General features: G+C 42.0%; 2 protein-coding genes across 2 annotated transcripts; both read right to left on the bottom strand.

Moving 5' to 3' along the window:
* Positions 1-201: 201 nt before the first annotated feature.
* On the bottom strand, positions 202-13,788 carry SAXO4 (stabilizer of axonemal microtubules 4). Its single transcript, XM_063437368.1, has 11 exons — positions 13,693-13,788; positions 12,686-12,821; positions 12,242-12,395; positions 10,931-11,059; positions 6,903-6,963; positions 6,388-6,494; positions 6,122-6,190; positions 1,804-1,890; positions 1,584-1,664; positions 1,136-1,224; positions 202-331 (listed from the first exon to the last, which is right to left on the bottom strand). The coding sequence occupies exons 1-11, from the start codon at positions 13,772-13,774 to the stop codon at positions 214-216; spliced, it is 1,113 nt and encodes a 370-aa protein (XP_063293438.1). The 5' UTR covers positions 13,775-13,788; the 3' UTR covers positions 202-213.
* An 8,856-nt stretch (positions 13,789-22,644) lies between these two features.
* Positions 22,645-27,697, bottom strand: SDHAF2 (succinate dehydrogenase complex assembly factor 2). The gene is made up of 5 exons (XM_063438009.1): positions 27,603-27,697; positions 26,238-26,431; positions 24,481-24,590; positions 24,001-24,315; positions 22,645-22,835 (listed from the first exon to the last, which is right to left on the bottom strand). Exons 1-4 carry the CDS (start codon positions 27,645-27,647, stop codon positions 24,185-24,187), a joined length of 480 nt encoding a protein of 159 aa, XP_063294079.1. The 5' UTR covers positions 27,648-27,697; the 3' UTR covers positions 22,645-22,835; positions 24,001-24,184.
* Positions 27,698-27,702: the final 5 nt, after the last annotated feature.

Below are 27,702 nucleotides of genomic sequence, written 5' to 3'. Positions count from 1 at the left end.
GAGGAGGCAATGTTTTCCGTGGTTCAATCCTTGTGACCCATTGAATGCTATATTTTTTCTTCTGCAGGATATGGAAAAAATAAATAAATCTCCAGAAATAAAATGATATATTAAGCTATCTTAGAGAGGGTAGAGGTAGGTAGCAGTCAAAGTACTACTTATATAAAGGGCAACTCTTATCAGTGTCCATCTTGGACCTACCTTAAATCCTTTTCATAAACCAATGATATGTGCCTCGTTATTAACAGAGAAGCCACTGTGTTGCTGTGACTGGATGCCTCCACATATCCAGCCCTCGCGATCAATCATGGTGGGTGTTGGATCAATAAATCTAGAGGACAGAAAAAGCATTTAAAAAAAATAAAATAAAAAGAGTTGCTTTGTAATTAATCAGAAGACAAGCGACCAGCCATGTTTTATGGTTTATTAAAACGCAGGCTAGCAGGATAGAGTTTACTCGTCATGCTATAGTCATTTTTATCGGGTTTATAGGATCCAAATCTTTCCTTTTCAATTTACACTGAAACGCTCCTCCAATATATATTCCTTTAAGGATCCTGCTAATGGATTACAGGGGTATCATGCATTATTTAAATGTTACCCCTATGTTTTAAATAAAGGGATGGTAGTGTCAAGGACACATAATGTTTTTGAAAACAATCATATGCAATATGACATTTGTTGCAGTACAAAATACCTGTTAGAAATGACAATAGAATTACAGCTGTGGCAAAAAATACCATTTAATTTCCATAGTCCTGTAATGGGGGGACTAGGGTGGTGAAGGGACCCCTAATCTCATATTTAGGAGGGTGGATGAATAGGTGGTGGAAGAAGGGGGATTATTTATAAAGCCACCTAGTTTATGGGATTCTGTGGGAACCCCCATACACCCTCTTTATTTATTTAGAGATTGTATTTTTAAATAAGGCATCGAGTCTGCTGTAGTTTGAAATTAATTGACCGGGATATGGAAATTCCCTGCAGATACGAGAAGTAACTTGTGATGAGTCAGGATTGCAGGACAACGCTTCTGGAATCGGAAAGAGAGTCTGAGATTTAAGGTTTTGATCATTGTACGAAGAACTCTCCTCCTTCTCTTTTACGAGCATGCCGGACTGTTAGCATCTAGTACCTGTGTTTGTAGTTCGTCAGGTATTGTTCTGGTGGCTGGTTCCTTGTCATCACATATTCCTTGTTATTAAGACTAAATCCAGATAGTTCCTGGAGTGATATACAAACAGTTAATCACAAATAATTTCTACAATTATTATTATTATTATGTTATTTATATAGCGCCAACAAATTCCGCAGCGCTTTACAGTGGGTGGACGAACAGACATGTAGTTGTAACCAGACAAGTTGGACAGAAGATAGACGTAAGTCTTCAGCAGAGCGTAAGTGCCTAGATGGGACATACTTGTGTATTAGATGTATTGTGTATTACAATGACTTTGTGTTCCTGAGTGTTGTATTTATAGACGTTCAGTGAGTGTAATATTTTAAGAGAGATGTTCCTCTCAAGTTTCTGGTACTATAATAATTTTTTTGTAATTTAACATCATTTGTTTTTTTACACTAACCTTTCCACCAACATACATTCTTCCCAAGAGTTCGTTCTTAAGTCTTTTGTTGTCACCAGTCCCTGAGTCATCAAATGGAGCCTGTGTATAAAACACAGTATATTGAATGGGGTAGGGTTGTATCAGAATAGAAAAAAGTAGAAAAAACAATAAGGTTTCAGGATCCCTATGAACATCTAAGAAAGGATCATAGTACAGAGAATTAGTAGCTGTATCTCACACTTATATTCTGCACTTTATCGGTGTCTCTGGAGAAGCCGCTGTCTCGATTTGAATTTCGGGCCAAAGCAGGAAGTGGCTCCAAGCCCTGAAATAGAGGTACACAAAAAAAAAAACACTATCACAATTAAAGTGACTCTATAGGTACCTAGACAACGTCATCTCAATGTCCTTGTCTGTTTAATCCTCCAACTGAAAACATTGCCATTTGAACAGCAATGTTTTAATATGCCTCTTGTGGAAACCAGCCACTAAAGACACTTCCACAACTATATATAACCTTGGTTATAAATCAAAGGACTCTCCTGAGGACCATTTCATTGGTGCATGTGCACTAGCCTCCCAATTCTCCCCATGGGGAAGCAAAGTATTGGCTGAGATCATTGAAACTGATACTCTTAGCCATGGAGGTGGAGCAGCATTCTGTTAGAAATAAGGTAAGTAAATCTTATATTGGAGCGGGGGGAGGGGGGGAAGGGGGTTTGTATTTACTTACACACAATGCAAAAAACAGAATAAAACAGCCAAGTTGTGTGAATATCCATGTTAAATAATTTTTCAGAATCAGAATTTTTTACCTAAATTAAACATTTTGGGTTTTCAGTTAATACAGTTTTATTTAATCATGATTGTCATTGATACCATGCAATTGGCCATTGAACTGAGGAACTGCTCTATTATGAAATGTAATAAATATATGTATATTAATATATACTGCCCACATTTACCAAATTCATTCTGCCTAGGGATTTATTCTGGTAAAGTCTAGACCAGGGCTTCCCAAACTTTTATGGGCCGAGAACCACTTTTGAAAACAGTAATTTTCGAGACCCACTTGCTTTTAATGCATATTTTAAAAATGAACACCATGGCAATCAGCTTTAGAGGCATACAATATGCACACCATGGCAATCAGTTTTAGAGGCATAAGATTGGCATACCATGGCAATCAGCTTTAGAGGCATACAACTGGCACACCATATCAATCAGTTTTAGAGGCATACAATTGGCACACCATGGCAATCGATTTTAGAGGCATAAAGTTGGCACATCATTGCAGCTTTAGAGGCATGCAAATGGCACACCATGGCAATTTTACTTCAGAGGCATACAATTGGCACACCAGGGTAATCAATTTCAGACAAATACAATTGGCACACCAAGGCAATCAGTTTTATTATATATATAAAAATACTTTTAATTTATTTTTAACATGTTTAATTAATTTTTTTTATATATATACGTATAATTAAAATAATAAAATAAATTAAAATATTGAAACAAAATTTTATATAAATTATATATCCATATGTAACTTCATTCTAACTGTATTTTGTTATTAATATATATAAATTGGTAACAAAATACACTTAGAATGACATTCTATATATATCTATCTATATATAAAATACAAATAACCGCAAATATATATATATAGATAAATACATATACCGTATTTATTCGAGTATAACGCGCATTTTTTTTTACCGATTTTTAATTTAAAATTAGGGGTGCGCGTTATACTCGAATAAATATACCTCCCAGGACCGCCGGGCTCATTACAAGCCCGGCGGTCCTGGGGGGGCGGGCAGCAAGCGTTTACTCACCTCCGTGCAGCTCCTCCAGCTTCCCAGTTTAAATCTCGCGAGACCCGCGGCCAGCTCTGACGCTCTGACGTCGTCAGAGCTGGCCGCGGGTCTCGCGAGATTTAAACTGGGAAGCTGGAGGAGCTGCACGGAGGTGAGTAAACGCTTGCTGCCCGCCCCCCCAGGACCGCCGGGCTTGTAATGAGCCCGGCGGTCGGTATTATCGAGCACCCACTCGAATATTTATTCGAGTATAACAAGCACCCTAATTTTAGATTAAAAATCGGTATAAAATTTTATACCGATTTTTTATCGAAAATTAGGGGTGCGCGTTATACACGTGTGCGCGTTATACTCGAATAAATACGGTAATCACATAAAAGATTACATTAGTATACACGTAGAATTTAAATACCTGTAAATGCATATATATTAAAATTCTACGTGTATATTTAAGTAATCTTTTAACATAATTATGTGATTTGATTAATTAAAATTTGATTGACATGCCTGACAACGCAAAGTGCAGAGAATTTAATTCGCAAGCACTATATTTGACCCTGTAACTCTCCAAGACACCATAAAACCTGTACATAGGGGGTACTGTTTTACTCGAGAGATTTCGCTGAACTTAAATATTAGTGTTTCAAACTGGTAAATTGTATTACAACGATGATATTTTAAGTAAAAGTAACGTTTTTTGCATTTTTTTTTACAAACAAACGGCACTTTTATGGACTATATTATTGTTGTAATATGTTTTACTGTTTTAAAACACTAATATTTGTGTTTAGTGAAGTCTCCCGAGAATAACAGTACCCCCCATGTACAGGTTTTATGGTGTTTTGGAAAGTTAGAGAGTCACATATAAGGCTTGCATTTCATTTTTTTGACATTGAAATTTGCCAGATTAGTTATGTTGCCTTTGAGACCGTATGGTAGCCCAGGAATAAGAATTACCCCCATGATGGCATACCATTTGCAAAAGTAGACAACCCAAGGTATTGTAAATGGGGTATGTCCAGTCATTTTTAGTAGCCACTTAGTCACAAACACTGGCCAAATATTAGTTTTTTGCTTTTTTCACACAAAAACAAATATGAACGCTAACTTCGGCCAGTGTTTGTGACTAAGTGGCTACTAAAAAAGACTAAACATACCCCACTTTCAATACCTTGGCTTGTCTACTTTTTCAAATGCTATGCCATTATGGGGGTAATGCTCATTCCTGGGCTACCACACCGTCTCAAAGGTAACATTACTAATCTGGAAAATTTCAATTTGAAAATGGAATGTTCTATATTTGACCCTGTAACTTTCCAAAACACCATAAAACCTGTTAATGGGGGGGTACTGTTGTACTCGTGAGACATCGCTGATTACAAATATGTGCATTTTGTTGCAGTAAAACCGTATTATGACATTTACAGCTAAAATGTGAGGCGGAACTACAAATTAAAAAAAAAAAAAAAATCACAGTTTTTTTAAATTTTATTCATAATAAATTATGTTTCATATATAAATATTTGATATGAAATGAAAGCCCTGTTTCTCCTGAACAAAATTATATATAATAAGTGTGGGTGCACTTAATGTGACAGCGGTGAATTACGGGTGAACAGACATATAGCGCAAATTCCAGTTTTTGTTAACGTTTTGTTTTGATCAGAACGTGCACTATTGGCTCCGTCCTGAAGGGGTTAAAGAGATAAAAATACATAAATACGTAACATTTTAATACATGATATTAAACCAATCTACACTTCTGATAAGTATTAGTTTACATTTCGTCACACGCCCATGCCACTCTTCATTTAAAATGACAAAGAAGATAGAATTCTGTTGCAAAGATTAGATCATAATGCAGGATGTGGCCCGCAAGGTTAGAGGAATTCTACAGACCTCTAACACTTCAGTTTGCAGAGGCGCCTTATATGGGAAGAGTTGGGCCATTTTTTACAGAAATTGCAGCTCTCACTAGAAATTAGAACTTTTATAAATTAACATCAGACACTTGGTCCTGTTACATCCCCTGGCTGTCAGACACCTGGTCCTGTTACGTCCTGGTTCGGTTCCCTCAGTGGAGCTAAACTCAAGAGGCAGCAATTGCCCAGAGCACCTGCCTTACAAAGACTTCTCACTGTATTGGGAAGTCTGTGATTGGACAGCCACAGAAAGACTGGGCGGGGCTAGAAGGGGAGGGCTTGCAAAGGCTGCAAACAAAAGATATGCAGCTTTCAGATATAACCCCAATGAAAAAACCAAAACAAATGCATAGTTATATGTATTCATGTTGTCATGTGGGTATATCTATTAAACAGTCATTGTCATAATTTTCTTTTTGTTTGGGCAGTTGGGGATCCCTTTAACCCCTTAAGGACCAAACTTCTGGAATAAAAGGGAATCATGACATGTCACACATGTCATGTGTCCTTAAGGGGTTCAAATCATTAAAAATAATATCAAAGTATAGTATTTATGCCAGCTGATTAAAACAGTTTCTATATTTTAAGCACGTTACTAGGTGTGTTATTGTGAGCAAATAATCATAGCAAACATTTTTTCCACTTGACATCACTCCAAACATTTTGATCTCTGAAAACAGGGGAGAAAATAAGGGATCATTCTGTGAGGTACGTGACGTATTGGTTCTGATTAATTTACTCATATGTTCCCAATCACATTAATCTACATAAACTTCTACTTCCCTTCTGAAATTGTTAAATATCTAACCTGCATAGTAGGTGATGGTAGGAAATCTGTCTTTGTGATACTTTGTCCCATCAAGCGGTGGAATCCTTTCTATCAAGAAAAATTAAATTAGAAAAACCATTAGTAAAGAATGGTGGGTTACAGCAATACAATGTTGCAATTGGGGGAAGAGGATTTGTCATTGTCCCAATAATTGGTCCATTGTATAGTAGAGTTGGACGTAGACTGGTGATGGAAGATTAATGTGTTAAAACTATTCAAAGATGAACAGATAGAAACTGCTTTACCGGAACCCGATACTGTGAAGGTGGGCCAAAGGTTATTGGCTCCATGTTTAATCCTTCCGTAAAACCAGAATTCTCCGTGGCTCCTGTGACAGTCCTACAAGGATTCCCTGTAGGAAAAGATTAGAAAGTTTTAACACACATCAACAGTAGTATTACGTAATGTCACAAACATGGCTTAATTAGGGGAAAAGTCTGTTATTTTCTATGACATGAGTTTCACACTTTGACAAGATACGGTAGGTTCTCTCTATTTATGTCTTACTCTTTCCATTTGGAGAGCTGGATTCATACTGAGGCAAACTGAATAATTCTCTGTGTGTAGGAAAAGTGACAGTAGGGGAATGTTTATATATAATAATTAAAATATTTAGCTGATAGTTCTAAACTGGACCTGCTTTTCTGGCCACCCCAATATCCTACATTTTATTGGGATTTATTAACCCTTATATGTTGGGTCCACTTATCTAAAGATACTCTCCGCTTACTGACGATGTCTTCCATTATTGTGGTCTCACCTTCACGTGGCGTCCGTGTCAGAAATTTGGATTTGTATTCTGTAGACATAAACGCTGGTCCCTATAATAATAATACAAATCAGCATTTTAATCACGGACTGGCCTCACATGGTTTAGTATGTTTTTAATCCACCTCTTCTGAATAAATTATAAACATATCAGCCTTTCACAGTGGGGTATCAAAACACTGGATGCAGGGATAGAGACTAATTCACTAAACAGGGTATTGTCGTAAATTGAAAATCTAATTGCAAAATTCAGGCTAAAATATCCAAGCTGTGACTACAGCAAAGCTGGATGGTGTTTCCAAACATGCACTGTGGACCTAGATTGTGCAATCTGGTTTGGTTAATAAATAAACCCCAATGTGAGTCTCAATTACATACATAGATTAAAATGAGCTCAGGTTCACTTTGAACCCTAATATCTCATTAACGCGGCACAGTCATGCCGAACTTACCTTTCTTTAATCGATTCCTCTTCTCTCCCTCTCTCAGGATCTGTTCTTCATTTCTTCCTGCCTGCTCTAGTTTTCTTTAAAACATACGACAAAGTAGGGACTAATTTGTCTTATGTACGCATGACCAGCGGAGGAGCAAAGAGTGCTTCATTTCTGGTGGTCAGAGCAAGTTCCCACAATTCCCACCTTTCCTCCGTGATCTCGCGATGCTTCCTTTCACTATTCCCGAATGTCCTGTCATTTAGACAGAACGCCGGTGAATCTACCGAATTTCGTCCAAACAGAATGAGAACAGTTTCTCTATTCATGTTAGGACGCAATTCGGGACTTTGTTCAGATTGTAATTTCATTCGAAAGAATTAAATTCCGAATTCGTGCCGCGGCTTAGTAGATAACTCCTTATTGTCTTTCAGGGCCCCCCCTCCGCTCATGGGTGGGGCCCGGGGGGAGGACAATAGGTTCCCCTCCCGCCCCCCTCCCCAGATTGCTTATTATCCAGATATATAACACTGCCTCTCTATGAAGGGTCAGTTTTTTGTTTCCGGTAGATATATTTGGTTCCTGCTATTTTGTCTCTGTCAGGGTTTTACCTGAGGTGGGAGTCTGGTAGGCAGAGATTTGTGCTCACCCTTGCAGATAAACATAGTCCAAGGTGATAAGGTTAGAAACCATCAGGACTGTGAATCTGTACATGGGGGCTGTGCCCTAAAAAAAGTGCTCCAATTCGCAGTACAGACAAGGACACAAGCAGAAGGATCATCGAGGATAAGCCCAAGTCAGATGATGCCAGAGGTCAGGATAAACAAGGAGGAAAGCCAAGGTCAGGAGCCAGGGTCAATCTGGAGAACAAGTATCAGGAGACAAAACAGGAACAACACACAATCACCAGAATCAAAGAACTGACAATGTTCTCATGGAGATGCAGTTTTAAATACCTTACTATGAGCTATCTACCTTGGAGCACTTTTCCTATAAAGCGCCTGTGCACAGATCCACTGCCCGGGTGGTTTATTGCCTGCTCACTTTGGGCTGTGTGTATCTGCACATTTCTGCACTTCGGACTGCACCTCAGGTAAGATCCTGAACTGTCCTCATGGACTCCTCAGAGATGTACAAACTGCTTACCTCCCTTGCTCAGCAAGTGTCCAACCTGTCCCAGGCTGTTCTGGATTTGCAGGGGGATTTACTGACATTTAAAGGTACGGCACGCTCAACCCTGGAATCTGCGTATCCAGAGCCCTATGTATTTATGCCTGTCATGCCAAAAGCATGAGTTGGTGTTTGATGTGTGTTTATATATGTTAAGAGTTGTTTTTTTGTAAACCTTGGGATGACATTTATTGTGGTCTTTGATCTGGCACCAGGCCTAGACCATAAAACATCTAGATAGCCATCACCAGAGCTGGACACAAGGAATTTCATAGAGTGGGCAATAGACTGCCAGACCAACCCACTCTGATCCCCCCCAGGGGTCTGCCCACTGAGAAACCACTAGTTAATATATATAATGAGGGTGCTGGACTATCCAGTTCAGTTATTCATTTTTCTTTTGTCAGCAACTTCTAGGAGACCTATACCATCTAAGACTCCCACAAGAATTCTATATGGGGTAACTACATGTAAGGCATTTCTTGTGTTTTCTCCTATTTATTTTATGTACTGTTTTGCAATGTGTTATCTGTATGTCATTTATTTCTGCATTTTGTACTCAGCACTGTGAATCTTTTTTTGTCAGATTAAATGTTTACTTAATCAGCTTGTGTCTCTGTTCTCTACGAGCTTAATTTTCCAGAGGAAAGCTCAGGTAAACACGTTACCAAAAAGGGTTAATTATATGTGTTTGATGAGTAACAGTAGAACTGTGATTCTATAATTCTCCTGTGTGTGGGGTAACCTAAGACGCCCGGGTTTAAAAGTCTTGGTGGTGGCAGTAAAGTGTGTACTAGGGGGTTAGTGTAGAAGGGATTGCAGGGGTTAATTGAGTGGTTGCTGGGACTAGCAACAGGTAACCAGGGGTCTGGTGTCATTAATCCTGTCACTTCCACACTCTCCCCACTGTCTCGGCTGGGCCTATAGCCCACGCTCGTGACAATGCCTGACAGATTTGATGGTTCCCGTTCCTCCTTTACATCATTTAAAATGGATTGTGAACTCCTGTTTGCCTTAAAGCCCAGAGCCTACACCACCGACTTTACTTTGCTTTCTGGATGGATTAAGACGTGGACATACCAGATGCAGCAAGAAAAAGGTGCTGTCTTGGACACCTGGGAGTCATTCATGACTGTGATAGACTTGCAGTGCTCTATTTCAAAGAAAGGTACATCCAAGCCTGCTCCAGGTTCCCGTGGATCTCGGGAAAAGAAAAACCCATACAAGTACAACGACTCCATCTTGTTACAGCGCTAGCCTACCTTCAGGGACCTAACTTTACCCAAGTAAGCCTTGAAACTCCAGAGGACAAGGAGGAACCCATGGAGATCAGCTTCATCCGCACTAGGTTGCCTCCTGAAGAAAGAGACCGGAAGAGAGACCATGGCCTTTGTTTCTATTGTGCAGAAAGAGGGTACTTTATCTCCTTCTGACCAACTCGCCCACCTTGGCCAAAGGCTCTTCAATTGGGTACTCTTCGCATCCACCCTGCCATCCCTGCAACACAGCCCGTAAACTGCCATGGTTGCTGTCAGACCTGTCCACGTTCTGTGACACAAAAGGGCATCCAGACTACGGTAATCAACATTACCAGTGTCCCTCAAGAACCCGCAACCAGTACCCCATATAAATCTCCAGCTCCTGCTCCAGAGACGTCTTCACTACTTCCTGACAAGACATCAGTTCAAGCAAGCACCATCACCACTTCCTGCCTTGCCAATGAAGTTCTGTCACCTGACTGCACCTATGCTTCTACAGTTGTACAAAAGCAGGATCTTGAAGTTTTCAAGAAAGCATTGCAAGCTGTGAACGCCTCCCCTGCGAGAACTGCTAAAGCAAAGGTCACACCCTAAGTCCAAGAAAAACAGGAAGTTGGGATCCAAGGCCACTGTAGGTGCTTTGTTTTCCAAGAATCTAGAAGAAAACCTGCTATTTTGTCTCCTGAGCTTGTATTCTCCAGACTGACCCTGGCTTCTGATCTTGGCTCCTCTCCTCGTTTATTCTGACCTCTGGCATCCTCTGACCACGGCTTCATCTCGACAATCCTTTTGCTTGTGCCCTTGCCTGCAATGTATATTGGAGCACTTTTCCTGTCAAGCCCCGTGCACAGATTCACTAACCAGGTGGCTTATTGTCTGTCACCTTGGGCTGTGTGTATCTGCAAGGGTGAGCGTACATCTCTGCACTTCGGACTCCACCTCAAGTATAATCCTGACACTCCCTAAAGAAAAGGATTGTGAGTATAAGGGAAAACTGACAGATTGCTCACATAGAATGTCCGGGTATAAGGGAAAACTGACACATTGCTTATATAGAATGTTCGAGTATAAGGGAAAACTGACACATTGCTTATATAGAATGAGTGTAAGGCCAAGACACTGGAGACAAAAAGCATTGGGGAAGACTTTGCAGAACTCACATGTCTGAGGTTCTCAGTCTCTGGAGACTTTTTGTCTTGGTTTGCAAACAGCAGAGGTTGATGTCGTGGAATGAGCCCAGCCATAGCTCCTGCTCCATGGTCCTTTGTGTCAAAGTACACCGACTTGACCTGCAGTATGCATTAAAAACAATAAACATGACCGCTATAGATATCATAGCAATTATCTGCAGGCTTTATCCCACCAAGCGTTCTGTCAATTATTTATATCAAGAGACCATTACCATAGACTTGAGCATAAATCTGTTTTCTCCATAAACAAATCGATCGGTACAAGAAGTAATAATATTTTATCGAACAAATTGATTTGTTTGGGTGTGGATTAAAAAGATTTTGATTTGTTCGGATTGATTTCTTTATGGCAACATTACAGCACTTCATAAAACTATCAGTTTGCCAGTAGCTAGAGAGTGAAATACAGATTAGAAATGAATGGAAACATTAATGAATTAATTCATATCAAAACCAACATGACAAATCGGTATAAAAGCGTTAGAATTTAGCAGTTCTGGACAGATTACATTCTTTTATTACACAGTCTGTATAATTTGATAGTTTCAATGGAGCATACAACATACGGTTTAGTTGGGCTACATTAAACAAACTTTCATTTTTGTTTTTCTGGCTATTTCCCACAGTGACAACACTAATGGGTTAATTCCTTACTCTCCGCATTTAATCCAGGAAGTGATTAACTAATTAATACATTTAAATATAAGCTCTCCTTCCCTAGACACTTGGCTTTAGTATAACGCCCACAACCGCAATGGAAAGGAAATAAAACTCGACAATGCCATTGGAAATGGTCAGAAAAGAATCGGGCACTTATAGTAAGAAAGTTTTCTAGGTCAGAGATGGCATAAACTAATGGGAAATCCCAGAGCCAATAAAAGAAGGGAAATTGATTAGGAGATGTCTACGTGGTAATGCTTAGCAAATTTGGGATTAAAGGACCACGTAGCTACCCTATACATATGACCTCGGAGGAAAGATCAGGTCAAGCTCAAGATGGTCCTAGTGGAGTGAGGTCTGACTACAGTGACTGCTTTTACATCTTGAAAACTACGTTTCTTGGTCTAGAATATTCTTTCAAAGAAGTCAAATGGTCCGATCGAGACGTTGTATCTCTGAGAGAAGGATAAACACACAGTTTTTCATTGCATGTATAGTTTTTGTTTGGACAAGTTGTGCTTCCAACCAAAGAGGGTGTAAAGATGGTTATGCCCTTAGAGCAAAGATAAGCAAATAAATGCACTGACTAACACACAATTTATCTCCCCCTTTAAAACTCACAGTTCTGGATTTGGGGTTGGTGACAGAGTTGCTCTTAATGTAACCACTCTCTCCGGTGCAAGCTGTGGAAGACAATGGCTCGGTGCCAGTTGGCAGCTGGTGAGGGTGATAATCTCTGTTGGTTATTGATGTATAATTATTTCTTAGAATTAGCCTGTGAGACATAGGAAATAAAACAGGGAATGATACTGTAGGCAAAAGAGGTTCTAGGAAATCAAAAGTAACAGGTTAGAAGACCCACATGGTGGTCAACGAATCCACCTAGAATAAATGGCAAACACTGACTGGAGGCAAACTGTCAAATAAAACTGTAAGGTTGAGCATGAAATTAATTAAATCAATAAAAACTTTAATGATGTGAAGAAGGCCAGAAATAGAAAAGACATAGGTGTTATTGTGTAAACAGGTAAACCAAAGGCAGAACCTGAAATGCTCAAAGCTTACCCTAGACTTGGGTTGTCCTTGCGATCAAGGTTAGGTGAGTAGTAGACAGCAGGACGCATGTTTGACTGATATCCTGTGTTTCGGTGGATGAGCACATTCTGCTGTGGAACACCACCAGGTACAAATTGTGAAGATCCTAAATAAGATCAAACACCAGAATTGTAATATATGATAATTCCACTAGGAGGAGAAATACGACAATATATATCTCCTGGAACTCCAACTATGTAATAATTTGAACACCCGGTAACACATCTATATAAGGATCCAACTTATACCGGCACTGTGGGTCTTTGCTACAAAATCTCTTTATTCTATTACTATGCCATAAAATGTCACCGTTTCATAATATATGAGTTCCGTAATGTTGACTTTTTATGGCATAGTATTAGAATAAAGGGATTTTGTAGCAAGGATGCACAGTGCCGGTGCTCGGATATTTCACGGGGTAGAGAAATTTGATAGAACACCGGAATGTATTGGATCCTAAATATGGATTGGTTTACATTTACAATAAAATGTTCTAATTCCTGTAATTATGTATTTATATAGCACAAACATAGTCTGCAGCACATAATACATTGTTATAAGGAACCTTACAGGGTTATCCACTAAAGTGAATTTTAAATTTAATGCTAATATAACCATAGTGGGGAATAAACCCAACGCCGCTATGCTACAGTCCAGTTACTTAAGCCTTCTATATGAGATTCACTTTAGTAAATAACTCTGTATATATGTTCTATATATCACATTTATGAAAACTGATATTAAAAAACGTGAATTAAACATGAGAACTTTGAATGCTCACTTTGGTAAATAACCCCTTAGTCTAATGAGACACAAACTGACATCGTTTATATTTTAATATAGGTGCAAATCTTGCATTTCTTGGTGGAACAGATTAAAATGTCACCCCCACTGTACCCCATTTATCCCAAATCTTTCTGTACCACACTGTTCCCTTCCCGCAGTCCTTATTACACCCGCTCTGTTTCCTCTCTCACCATAAGATGTGTTATAACTTGTGCAGTAGAAGTTCAAAGAGTCGCAGCTCCCCCCAAAACTGTTTCTGATCTGCGGTGACATCTCACCAAGAGGAAATCGACACTTGAGGCAGCACAATATCGGTTCAGAGAGCTTAGCTGTACGCAGCTTGCTGTTCACACTGGTAACAGTGCCTTAGTTACAGTTTCCATGATGCAACAAACACATTCAGAATTCTAATCTTACTGGATGAACAGTCAATGGATACGGCTACAGACGGCACACTTCTTTGTGGAATTTTTAAATGCCTTCTTAAAGGGATACTATAGTCACCTGGTTCTGGTATCTACAGGCATTTTAATGTAAACACTACATTTTCAGAGAATTTCTTATATTTCAATATTTTTTTTTCTATTAATTATCTAAATTTGACTTTGGAGGGTCAGGAGAAGAAAGTGCAAATACCATAAAAATATCAATGTTACTGTAAAGTGACACTCTAGGCTAGAAGACAACTCGTGAAATAAGGGGGTGTCCTCTAGCCTAATGTGTCACTTTAAATTAACATTGATATTTTTATGGTATTTGCACTATCTTCTCATTACCCTCCAAGGTCACATTTACAATAACAATCATTTATATAACACCAACATATTCAGCAGCGCTATACAATAGGTAAAACAGGATAAACTAGAAATTATAATGCAACAAAGCAGGTCTGACATAACATTGTGGCCCCCAGGGGAGAGACCCGAAGATAGACTTGCCGGAATCTCTCTATTCTCACTGCTGTCATCTTCCGTCTTCATATTGTCAGCTCCTGGTTAATACAGCTGCCAGGACCCTCTGTGAACTATTGTGCAATGTGGATACATGGCCGTGCTAACCAGGGTGTATGGAAATCCCGTGAGACCTTAGGATGTTCCCTTGATAATATTACACTAGCTCAATGAGAAGACAAAGGAACCCTACTGCATGAAATGATGCCTGTTCCCATCAGCCTTCAAGATATTGGGATGTGGCAGAGGAGGTTCTGCCCAGTGCTATATTTTGCCAAATTACTGTTCCTACATATGACCAAGTAATTCACACTTTGTCTCGTATATATCTTTTGATTAAATTTTTTCTATGTCTGGGGCGGGGCCCGACCGCCGAGCTGGACGGACGTGGAGCACCTCGGCTCCCCGACGAATCCTTCATAAACACCCCAAAATTACCCTTTCTCACCTGACAAACATCCAGCTACGACAAGAAGGTGAAGGGGACCCAAGCAACAACCCTCTGTGCAACCGTCGGCTCCTGTCCTACCGGCAATGCCGACCGACTGGCAGAAATGCGGCCTGCTGTGAGGCTCTGGCGGAAGAAACGTACGATCTCCCGTGCTTAGTCCGGCGGGACCTCCCACACGCCTACTGAGGACTCCGTTCTCCCCCCCTGTGGGCCGGGTGTGGGTTATCCCGGACCCCACCGGGGATACAGTGAGCATTCAAGCCATCTGAAAGACAAGCCCGAGACCGCATGGCAAAAGACAAGATGGCCGCCGCGCCTACTATAAGCCGGAGAACAGTGGCGGTAGCAGCAGAGCAACGGCTGGGCACAGTCTTGAAATCGGTGCTGAACAGAACATCAGCAAACAAACGGCGAACTCCCCTCGAACAACAGATAACTGCAAGGGGCGCACACTGAGTATGCTCGGCTCATTACTAAGAGCACACTCATATCACCCGTGACACCTCATATCACCGTGACACATTTCCCACTGTTACCGGCGGGCCTGTGGGGACTCTAGCAGGACTCTGATACTGCCTCTACACCCTACCTGAGGCTGGCGCCGGTAGACACACAAGAACGGACACACTCCTGACCGACAAGTACACAAGCAAATGAGATTTCAGCGTGAACAACAAGGGACTTGCTCATAGCCAGAATGCCAGCTGATCCAGCACTGCTGCAGGAACGACCAGGCTTCTGCTCAGTATCGGTACATCCTTTATTTAGCAGCTCACTCTCACCACTATGCTGGACTTAACACAGTCGGTCCCACCTCTGCAGCGCCCCATAGAAAGCACTTAAAAAGCTTGAGCATACATGTATACCCACCCGGCAAGCCCAGCGCTCCACTGTCCCCTGGTGGTTAACCTTCCATAAGTGTATAGAAATCTGTACCTGTTGTTACCATGCATAGCCTGTAATTCAATACCCATATAACAATCGCACAACTAAGCATGCATAGACTAGCTATCCGAGTTTTACCTGCTCGTAACTAGCTTGTTATATCTTATAAAATTGAAATGTGCTGTTTACTCTGCCATGATATTGTATGACATTTGAATAGCTTGTTCACGCCGTCGTGGCGCTGCAAGCATGATGTAATCTTATCTTCAAACTGTTTTTTTTTGCCTTTTTTTGGATCAACGGCAAAAAACGTATGTGAGTAAGGCTGAACTTGATGGACGCAAGTCTCTTTTCAGCTATGTAACTATGTAACTATGTTATGCACAAGAAAAATAAAGAATAAAAAAAAAATTATAATAATTTTTCCATGTTATGAAAATCTCACAAATGACAGCTTTAAAGGGTTTACGCCATATACCATGACCACGTCAGTGATTTGAAGTGGTTATAGTGCTTGGAGTTTGTGTGTGCAGTATTTCAGTTTGAAACACTGCGCACACAGAGTTAAAGGGACACAATAGACACCCTGGATGTCCTCACACTGTGCATGTCTTGCAAATACCCATAGGAAAGCATTGATTCAATGCTTTCCTATGGGGAAGGCCTAATCCACGCAGCGCTTGCCATGCATGACTCTAGGTTCCCCCTCGTACTCGGAGATCGGAGGAGGCAGAGCCTCTGCCAGGACAAACTGCTCGCTCTAAAGTACAAAGAAAAAAGGAGGTGTTCATCCTAACAGCCAACTACAGTGAACACACTCGCAGGGTCGCAGTTAATGGCAAACTGGAAACGACACAGGTGGCAGTCTGCATTAAGCATTGTAATAAGCACAGGGGGGGTGTTGGTGGGGACCTGTCCCACCAACTGCTGCAGCCATACTTAATCATGTGAAAGACCAGGTCATGGTATAACACAGTTGGCATTTATTTAATGCAGATGAAAACCCACAATGCCTTTATCTTATTCAAATATATCTGAGTGTTACCAGACAGGCATAAGGACTGAAACCAGTTTTACTACCCCAATTGCCCCTCTCAGCCTGGCCTTTGCATTGGGAACGGTTTTAACATTTTCCATACTCAGGGCGAATAAGTTCTGTCATCTAAATGGAGTTGATATAAATATTTAAAAGTTATAACTGTCACGGCTCGCTACTGCATGTGGTCGCACCCGATCAGTGCAACTAAGCTGACAGGTTGGAACACTTACCTGTTCAGCAATGAGTCGGGAGCCGACCCGCTGGGGCATCCATCCCCTCCACACGTGGGAGCCATAAATATAGATTGTATATTAGGTAGGTATGTGAATACAGACCGCATTAATATCAAGTGCTCCCAGTGGGGTTTGCTTGCTATGCGGCTGCGTACATTATACATAAAGTTTATTTGCGTTCCAGCTTGGTTGACGCATGCGCACATCGACCAGCCACACATCATTACGTATGACGGTGCGTACGGCACGATATGCGCTTGCGCGATAATTGAATGGCGGCTGGGACCGGCAGATTTAAAAGAAGAAGAGGACCAGCAAGAATTCAGCAAGCTCCTGAGGAAGTCGACACCGACGAAACGCGTTGAGCATCCACAAGATCCCTGTACTTTCGGTATAGCAGTCTTTTATCTGCATGCACTTTATTTTGTAGTATTGGTGTACCCAGTGCTGTTTCTAGCACATGGAGCAGTATTATTAGTATTCTGCATCCCTGCACTTTAGCACTTGGCACCTTACTATAATTCAAGTTTGCTGTATGTTTATAGCTGCTATCCTTAGGGGTTCTTGGCCAATTTGGCTGTGTATTTACTTTTAACTATTTTATTATTCCGTATACATCGTGCATGTTGCACTAGTGTGTACTATTGTTCTCAATAAAGTGGACTTTGGTATTTCCACCGACTGTTACTCATTTATGGGATTCTCCTTAATTATATTACTATATATCTTAGTGATTGTGGCGCCCTGTAGTCTGAAGTAGTGTTTAGACATTGTGTTTATTGTGTATAGAGGTTGAGAGTGACCTCATGACAGTGGCTTGCCTACACTAGATTTGTGACCTATTATCACCTTCACCACCCGCCATTTTATCTTTTGGAGCCATAAATGGCGCTGACCACTAGGTCGCCATTTGTAGCTCCGCCTCCAAAGGTCACACAAACGTGTGTGTGATGTTAGACGTCGACGCACACGCACGTTCTGTTGTCAGAGGCCAAGCTCTGACCAATCACAGCCCAATGAGGGGTATTTAAACCCCTGAATTTCCCTAGCACATTGCCCTGTCGTGGCTTCTGTTTCTGGTTCCTGAGAGCGCGTTTTCTTGTCCTTGTTATTGATTTCCCGGTATTCTGACTTTGGCTATTCCTGACTATTCTGATCTCTGGTTTGCCGGACTTAGCTTTCTTATCGATCTTGTGTATTTCTGGCTTCCTTGACCTCGGCTTTCCCTTGACCATTCTCTGTCTTTCAACGTATTAATCCATCCATTCTAAGGACCGTTTTACGTTCTGTCTATTTTTCTATTCTATGTAGATGTTACATAGTTTTGCGTGTTGGAACACATTAGTAGACACGTGCAATTCGTTTCGGTCCGAATATGAATTCGGACGAATTTCGGGCAATTCGGACATTTGGGTACTTCCGAATGTCCGAATTGCCGAATTTCCGAAATGACCGAATTTCTGAAGTTTCAAAGTGCCGAGGTTCTGAAGTTCCGAAGTGTCAAAGTTCCGAAGCACAGTATTGCCTAAGTACTAATATACTTACCCAGTGAAAGAAGAAGAATGTTACATTGTATACAATTTTAAATAAAAAGTATACAAACATAGCCAGGATTCAGCTGTAAGCATTTGCAACACTTACAACAATCAAGTAACATACATTCATATAAAATGTAAGTTACTTAGCCAGTCAATGTAATGACAGGAATGAATAAGTAGATAACTCCCTAATTCCCACGGTATTAGAGAGCTATCTACTAAAAGGCTGAAAGACCTAAATTGATCTTTCAGCCAAATTTACTAATACTAAGTAAAGATTACTTAGTATTAGTAAATTATGCCCCTACTCGCTATACCGCGAGTAGGGGCATGTCTATTAAACAGTGAGCAGCCAGGTCCCCCCTCCCGAGCCCCCACCCCTGAGCGGCAGGTGGGGGCCCTAATGTAAAATAATGGGGGGGGGACCTATTGTCCTCCCCCCTGAGTCGCAAGCTTCAGTGCAGAATATCCCCCATGGCGGTGCATTAATTATTGATAGAGCTGTAGGATACTCTCTATCAGGCTGATGGCCAGCACTGATGGGTTCATACCCTGTGCAACCGGGGTGAGCCCCCTACAGCACTGCTGCTTCTACTCCTACCCCTCTCAACAGCGAGCTCGAGCATTGAAAATCCGAACTTCGGATCTGGGACCGGAACTTACAAGTTCAGACCCGGTGCTCTTGGGATGAGACCTCTACGATAGGCGAGTCACACTACCCGACCGAAGGAAGTCTTACGGCAACAATTTCCATGGGATAAAACCAATAAATGCGTGAACTGTTCGTCCTCTGCACCTCAGGGAAGGAACCTCTGCAGAGAACGCTTATTGGAAATAGCGGATGCTTCCAATAGGAGTTCCCAACAGGACGACCTTAAACTCTGGATTTCCCAAGCAATTGCTGAGGGCTTGAAGTCTACCACTGTTAAAGGAGGTCCATGTAAGAAAAGCAGAGCGGAATCTCAGTCTTCATGCTTTGAAGAAGACCCTGATATTTGGGAGGTCTCAGATGATGGTGAGGAGGAAGTTGAATATACCTCCAGGTCTCTTGACTCCAAGTCTATTGATAGGCTGATTACCCTTATCAGGGACACTCTTAGTCTCGCAGAAGAGAAGTCGGAGCTCCTGCTTATGGAAACAATTTGGGGTGCTAAACTCGACTATTCAGCAGATAATCACTTTCTAAGTGCGAGGGATGCTTCAGTGCACACACAGTAACTTACCTGGAAACGGACTTCCACCGAAGACCAGAAAATGCTGCCGCGGCCTACTGGGGACAGAGCTGAGGGTAAGCGGACGATCTCATCGCTCCAAGAAGCTTGGTACTGCTGCACTCCTCCCTCCCACAAAGTGACCGCTGCTGGCATTTCACCTATACAACGTCCCCAAGATGGCGCCGGACCCCTTCCCAGACAAGAGGGGCCTACCCACATGCCAGAGGCCTTGCTGTGCTGCTGTAGATTCTGCACTGCAGCGCCTATATGCCATCTTTGAAAGCTTCTGGATGAAACTACAGGAGCATGCACAAGCAGCCATACCTAAACAACAGGAGACAAGGGGGGGGAAGGCATTTCGCAGGAGCAGAGCAAACCTCCTCCGGGCGTTATCCACAAGCACCTACCATACTACACGCCTACCTGGCGGGGAGCCCCTCGAGGCATAGCTTCTACACATCGGCCACAGAAGTGGAGGATCTCCTGCCCGAAAAAGCGTGCAACACCCAGACCCTCTGTTTACCCCGGATGGGGGAAGGCGTTGACCCCACAAGGTTCTCGAGTCGGTGGAATAAGGATGCTGGCTCCCACACGGTGACCCTGCCCTACAACCGTCTAACCGCACTTGTCGACCTCTATGCTCTCCCACCCCCGGGGCATTGGCTGACTCTGGACTTCACACATAGGGCAATCTGCCTGACTTTTTGAGATGTCCGTCTCACGCTAGACACCACGGGCCTCCGATGACCGTAACCACAGACACCCATCCTGTATTATATATCCTGTTCCATTTTTCCTGTTTTCCACCTTACTTGTGTCATCAGTGTTTGCAGATGACACAAAACTTTGTAAAATAATACAATGTGAGCAAGATATTACTTTGCTGCAGAAGGATTTAGATAGACTGGAGGACTGGGCACTCAAATGGCAGATGAAATTTAATGTTGAAAAATGCAAAGTTATGCACTTCGGCGTAAAGAATACACAAGCAAGGTATACCCTTAATGGAAGCGAATTAGGGATAACAACACACGAAAAGGACTTGGGAATTGTTATAGACAACAAACTATGCAACAATGTGCAATGTCAATCAGCAGTGGCCAAGGCCAGTAAGGTATTGTCATGCATGAAAAAGGGCATTCATTCTCGGGACGAGAATATCATTTTGCCTCTCTATAAATCACTGGTAAGACCACATATCGAATATGCTGTGCAATTTTGGGCACCTGTTCTAAAGAAGGATATCATGGCACTAGAAAAAGTGCAGAGGCGGGCTACAAAATTAATAAAAGGAATGGAACATATCAGCTATGAAGAAAGGTTAACAAATTTAAACCTATTTAGTTTAGAAAAACGTCGCCTGAGAGGGGATATGATAACATTATACAAATATATTCGGGGCCAATACAAACCATTGTGTGGAAATCTATTCACAAACCGGACTTTACATAGGACACGAGGCCATGCGTTTAGACTGGAAGAAAGAAGATTTCGTCTAAGGCAAAGGAAAGGTTTTTTTACTGTAAGAACAATCAGGATGTGGAATTCTCTGCCTGAAGAAGTGGTTTTATCAGAGTCCATACAGATGTTCAAACAGCTACTAGATGCATACTTGCAAAGACAGAATATTCAAGGATATAATCTTTCAATGTAGGGTAATAACTGCTTGATTCAAGGATAAATCTGACTGCCATTCTGGGGTCAATAAGGAATTTTTTGTCCTAGCTTGTTGCAAAATTGTGCTTCAAACTGGGGTTTTTTTTTTTTTTTCTCTTTTGGATCAACAGCAAAAAACAGGTGTGAGGAAGGCTGAACTTGATGGACGCAAGTCTCTTTTCAGCTATCTAACTATGTAACTATGTAACTTACCATTCATTACTAAAAAGTGATATTGGTGTGCAGTGCCCAGAACCAGTGGTTCATATGCTGATGTCACACTAGCTTGTTATGGTAGTGTATTGCCTACTCTATACAGACCTAGCTGATGTCTATAGCTTGATAACCTACAAGTAAGTCGAAAGACAAGCGCCTAGCCAGATGTATTAATCTTTTATAATGCTTTAAGTAGTCATACCATGTAGTCAAGCATGTCCTCATACAATAACTTTTGTCAGCAAATTTTATGTCTAGAAAATCTCACTAATAATTTCACTTAGCTGAACCTACTTTTGACATACGTGCCTGAATATACTACAGCTCTATAACCTAACTTAATCTTTAGTAGCAGGTATTTTCTAACAGGAGGTCAGTTCATTTGTTTAGTCAACACTTCTTGATACCTATCTTGACTCATGTCTTGTCATTTACAAGACGTCATGTACCTTATAACGTAAAAATGGTCTGTCCCATTGACATTGTCCAACACAGTCAGAACTTTGTATTATCGCATGTACACTTGTTTAAATGTCAATGCCTATATATCTGTTTAATTCTGCACGCAAGAATAAATAATTGGGGCTGAGACATTGTGCATACCATTGGTAAGGAAGTCTTTCTGACATGGCTAAGGAGGAAAGCTAATAGTGCAGTATTCTGCAAAACATTTTGTGCAAAAACTATAAAGATGAGCATGCAAAAAAAAAAAAAAAATACAGCATATTAACAAGGTTAAAACATATCACATGTATTGTATTGGCCCCGAGTTTCCCTTTAAGGTCAAAATAGCCAAAGAGGAAAACTTCTTAGCTAAGTCAGCTATGCTTTAATTTTGGCTACTGTGGTCCTAAATTTGAAATCCACTTTGAATTATCATTTTAGCAACTAACCCTGATAGTTTGGACATAAATCTCTAGTGTAGAATCTGATTTGAGCCACACAGAACTACGCACAGACCTTTTTTTAAAGTCTTTAATTTTTATTGTGGGTCTCAAAACAATTAGAATGTTAAAGAACCATAAACTGAATTAATAACACTCCATATGTACATTATCCATATCCATCCTCTCGGTTGCTGAAAAGGTGTTTTTGACAAAATCGTTGTGTATTGCACAAAAGTAATTTTTAAATATTTTTCCCTCTTTTAAACTACCGTATTTATCGGCGTATAACACGCACTTTTTTCCCCTGAAAATAGGGGAAAAATCGTGGGTGCGTGTTATACGCCGATATCCCATAATTACTTACCTGTCCTGAAGCGTGGGCCGGCTTTACAGCGCGCACCGCGGTACAGGAACTTTAATTTAAGGTTCCGGTTTCCGGCGGGACTGAAAGGAAGTGTGCACAATAGTGTGCACACTTCCTTTCAGTCCCGCCGGAAACCGGAACCTTAAATTAAAGTTCCTGTACCGCGGTGCGCGCTGTGAAGCCGGCCCACGCTTCAGGACAGGTAAGTAATTATGGGAGGGGAGGAAAGTACACTATGGGAGGGGAGGGGAGGGGAGGGGGAGGAAAGTACACTATGGGAGGGGAGGGGAGGGGAGGGGGAGGAAAGTACACTATGGGAGGGGAGGGGGAGGAAAGTACACTATGGGAGGGGAGGGGGAGGAAAGTACACTATGGGAGGGGAGGGGGAGGAAAGTACACTATGGGAGGGGAGGGGGAGGAAAGTACACTATGGGAGGGGAGGGGGAGGAAAGTACACTATGGGAGGGGAGGGGGAGGAAAGTACACTATGGGAGGGGAGGGGGAGGAAAGTACACTATGGGAGGGGAGGGGGAGGAAAGTACACTATGGGAGGGGAGGGGGAGGAAAGTACACTATGGGAGGGGAGGGGGAGGAAAGTACACTATGGGAGGGGAGGGGGGGGAGTACACTATGGGAGGGGAGGGGGGGGAGTACACTATGGGAGGGGAGGGGGGGGGGAGAATACTATGGGAGGGGAGGAAGGGGGAGAATACTATGGGAGGGGAGGGAGGGGGAGAATACTATGGGAGGGGAGGGGGGGAGAATACTATGGGAGGGGAGGGGGAGAATACTATGGGAGGGGAGGGGGGGAGAATACTATGGGAGGGGAGGGGGGGAGAATACTATGGGAGGGGAGGGGGGAGAATACTATGGGAGGAGGGGGGGAATACTATGGGGGAGGGGGGGAGAATACTATGGAAAGGGGGGGGACACTATGGGATGAGGGGGGAATACTATGGGATGAGGGGGGGGAATACTATGGCATGAGGGGGGACATTTCCTGGAATTTCTTTCTAAAAATGAGGTGCGTGTTATACGCCTGTGCGTGTTATACGCCGATAAATACGGTATCTCTTTAATAAACAGGGACGTGAAAAAATATCTGTGGATAAGAGCTCCACAATTCTGTCAAGGTACGTAAGCTATGATGTTCAATTTAAGTATTTGTAATGGTTCTGTAAAATATTGCCACTATGTTTCAGGTTTCTTGATTCCATAAATTAAATGTCCCATTTAATTATTGGACTGTGTCACTTTGTCTCACTGAACAGATATTCCAAGTCAGGCTGCCGTAGACGTTGTTCCATCCCTCTGTTCTTGGCAAATTCTTTGAGCAATTTCATCACTTCATTATTGAACACTTCAGGTGGGTCCTGAGCCCCTGTAATACATTTAAATGTGATCCTTGTGACTTATGATAAAACACAGTGGAATCAGCAATACTATTACTATACTATAATACAGTGCTAAAGAATAGACGGAAACACGTTTCCTTGTTAGTGAATGGAAGTAATTGTTGTTTAATGAGTAAGTTACTCGAGTGTACCTGTGGCCCAGTAATATATGTCCCAATCATTGGAAGGCTGATTGATCAAGCGGTCATACTGTGACAATTGGCTCTCTGTCATTGTGGCCAGATATTTCTTAGCAAACAGACTATAAATACAAAATGAAAGAATAGGACAGCTTAGGGGAAAAAAAGTGATAATACCACTACATTTTGAATATTCACGTGTACAAATGAACAAGGCATATTACTAACATGAAATAGTCACATGACATGCTTCAATAAACAGATTGTGTACACAGGGTTTTTATTTTAAGGGTTGGATTTCTGTGCTGGTGGTCTGGTAAGGAAGAAAACATCTGTGTGTCAACTGCCACAACACTGTCTAGTGAGTACAAATAAACACAGATTGAGGGGATAATATATCAGCTTCTGACATTCTACTTTACTGAGCTATGCAGAGAAAGTGAGGATTTTTTTTAAACGAAGAGCCTATGCATAGAAGGAGTGTGTGTGTGTATATATATATATTATATATTGTAATAGTATAGCATTTATTACAGGATCAATCCACACCCCAAATGCACTTCAGCTTGCTTTATGGGTGAGGAGTAGACTAGTTTAACCCCAGTTTATAAAAGTGCTGATTTCTATGAGAAATCAGCATTTATATAAATTTGCTAGGGAACACCCCCCTGGCCTGCTTCCCCACTCACCAGCTCCTCAGCTCCAGAGCCTAAAACAGATGTGTGCACACACGCACACGTATATATACGAGCAGACACGTGCACAAAAGCTGTGTGCACCAATTCAGAGGCTTCTCAATGAGAAGACTCTGATTGGTTAGTGTCCTGTGAAGAGACTGAATGTCTCTTCCTTGAAAAAAGGGGAGGGTTTCCTAAGGCTGCAGATCACAAGAACTACATGCATGTATTCATTGAGGGCATATCTACTAAACAGTGATTTATTTTTTTACCCATGTGGGAAGTGTAGTGCTCCTTTAACATCAACCCATTTACACATTTCTCACCTCCCAAATACAATAAACTGAGCAGCACGCTATCTGACCTGCTTCCAGCACCGTGAAGTTAATGTCACAGGCAGGGCTTCTACGCAGCCAGATTAAACATGGGAACAGCAAACAAACTAAACGCTACAACGCACTATGCATGACAGACTCCAATGCAGACTCCAAGCTCTTTTTACAAATGCACCTGGAAAAAAAGGATGCAGGCACAAATTCCTCAGAGAATATAGGAAACGAAAACTAGTGTGAAAAAGTGTCAAACCTTTTCTAATAGTGAAAGGTACTTTATAAAAAAAATCTGTGTTCTGCAAATGAGTGCTTAAATGGTTACTCCAAGCACCATGTACACTTCACTGATTTAAAGTGGTGCTGGTGCCTAAAGTCTGTGTTTTGAAATGAAATGCTGCACGTACAGAGTTCAACCTCTGCTACCGGAAATGTATATCCAGCCGCATCATTGGAGCGTCATTAGCCAGGCTGGAACAAGAGATCTGGGTGGCTAGTGTCAATCTGGTACAAAATTGGTGTCTCACACGAGCATGCTGGAGCCAGACTGCCAATGAGAGCACTTCCCCTTGCTGCCCATGTCCTCCACTCCCCGACCTCCTAACCCCTCCACTGAGGCAGAATGATGTCAGCCATGGAGGATGGAGCTGCAGGGAGAACGCAATCTAGGCTAGAAAAGAGGTACGGTTTACCTTTCTTTTTTTTCATGGATGAGTAACTGGAGAGTGAAGATGGTCTTTTTTAACATACAATGTCCATGTACCTGAGAAGTATACAGTTTTCTAGCATGCCTCTTTTGCGACTTTCATACACGAGTCTAGCTCTCTTAACCTCCGCAGTCTCGTTGTGACGCTCCTCCCACGCAGGCAACTGGATTTCCATTTCATCCTTTCCATATTCACCTGAAGTGTTTGAGGCATAGCCTCGATGGACAAAAGTGGAGCAGAAAAGTGTCCTCTATTACGATACAGGGAAGGAGAATATATTACAATGTTAGCTTCTGTATGGTTATAACATTTGACACAGAGACATATATACATAGGACTCAATTTTCCCTTTGGATTTAGCTGCGATTAGGTCGTTAGTAACTTTGATAAGCGTAGTCTCAGTAGAGTGGAGAAGCCAGATTGAAGAGGGTCAAGGAGAGAGTTGGAATTGAGGAAGTGATACATACGGGTAAAGACAAGTCTTTCCAGAAGCTTTTAGGAAAAAGGGAGCAGGGAAATGGGACGATAGTTAGAGGGGGAGGACGGGTCAAGAGATGGTTTTTTCAGGATAGGTACTACAGTGGCATGTTTAAAGGCAGCAGGGACAATGCCAGAAGAGAGAGAGCAGTTGAAGATGTGTGTTAAGGAAGGCACAAGATAAGAGGAGAGAGATCTAATAAGATGAGACGGGACAGGATAGAGCGGGCAAGTGGTGGGGGGAGCGCAGCCACCTCTTGGTCAGTAGCTGGGGAGAAAGTCTGAAAGGTAGGAAAGGCATGATCTACGTGTGGTTGAGAAAGAGAATGGCAAGGTGGGGAGAATTATTTTCTTAGCTGTTCAATCTAGTCGGTAAAGTAGTAAATACTATATGACCTTGACTGACTGACACTGATTGACTGACACTGACAGACAGACTGACACTGACAGACAGACTGACTGACACCAACTGACTGACACTGACAGACTGACTGATACACTGACTGACTGATACACTGACTGACTGACACACTGACTGACTGACACACTGACTGACTGACACACTGACTGACTGACACACTGACTGACTGACACACTGACTGACTGACACACTGACTGACTGACACACTGACTGACTGACACTGACTGATATACTGACTGACTGACACTGACTGATATACTGACTGACTGACACTGACAGACTGACAATGACAGACTGACACTGACAGACTGACAATGACAGACTGACAGATATACTGACTGACTGACACACTGACTGACACACTGACTGACTGACACACTGACTGACTGACACACTGACTGACTGACACACTGACTGACTGACACACTGACTGACTGACACACTGACTGACTGACACACTGACAGACTGACAGACACATCCAGTCCCATGCTGGGGCTGATAGGAGTTAGAGTCCCCTCTCACCCGGGCCGCTCTGAGGGCTGTGACAGCCAGCATCCTGCCAACCATGACCTCCTTTCCCAGGGTGCACCGCGTGACGTCACTTCCGCCGCCGCTGGCTTCT

This window comes from Pelobates fuscus, chromosome 12 (assembly GCF_036172605.1).
Source record: "Pelobates fuscus isolate aPelFus1 chromosome 12, aPelFus1.pri, whole genome shotgun sequence".
In the NCBI taxonomy this organism is placed as follows: domain Eukaryota; kingdom Metazoa; phylum Chordata; class Amphibia; order Anura; family Pelobatidae; genus Pelobates; species Pelobates fuscus.
This window is presented reverse-complemented; position numbering and strand designations above follow the sequence as displayed.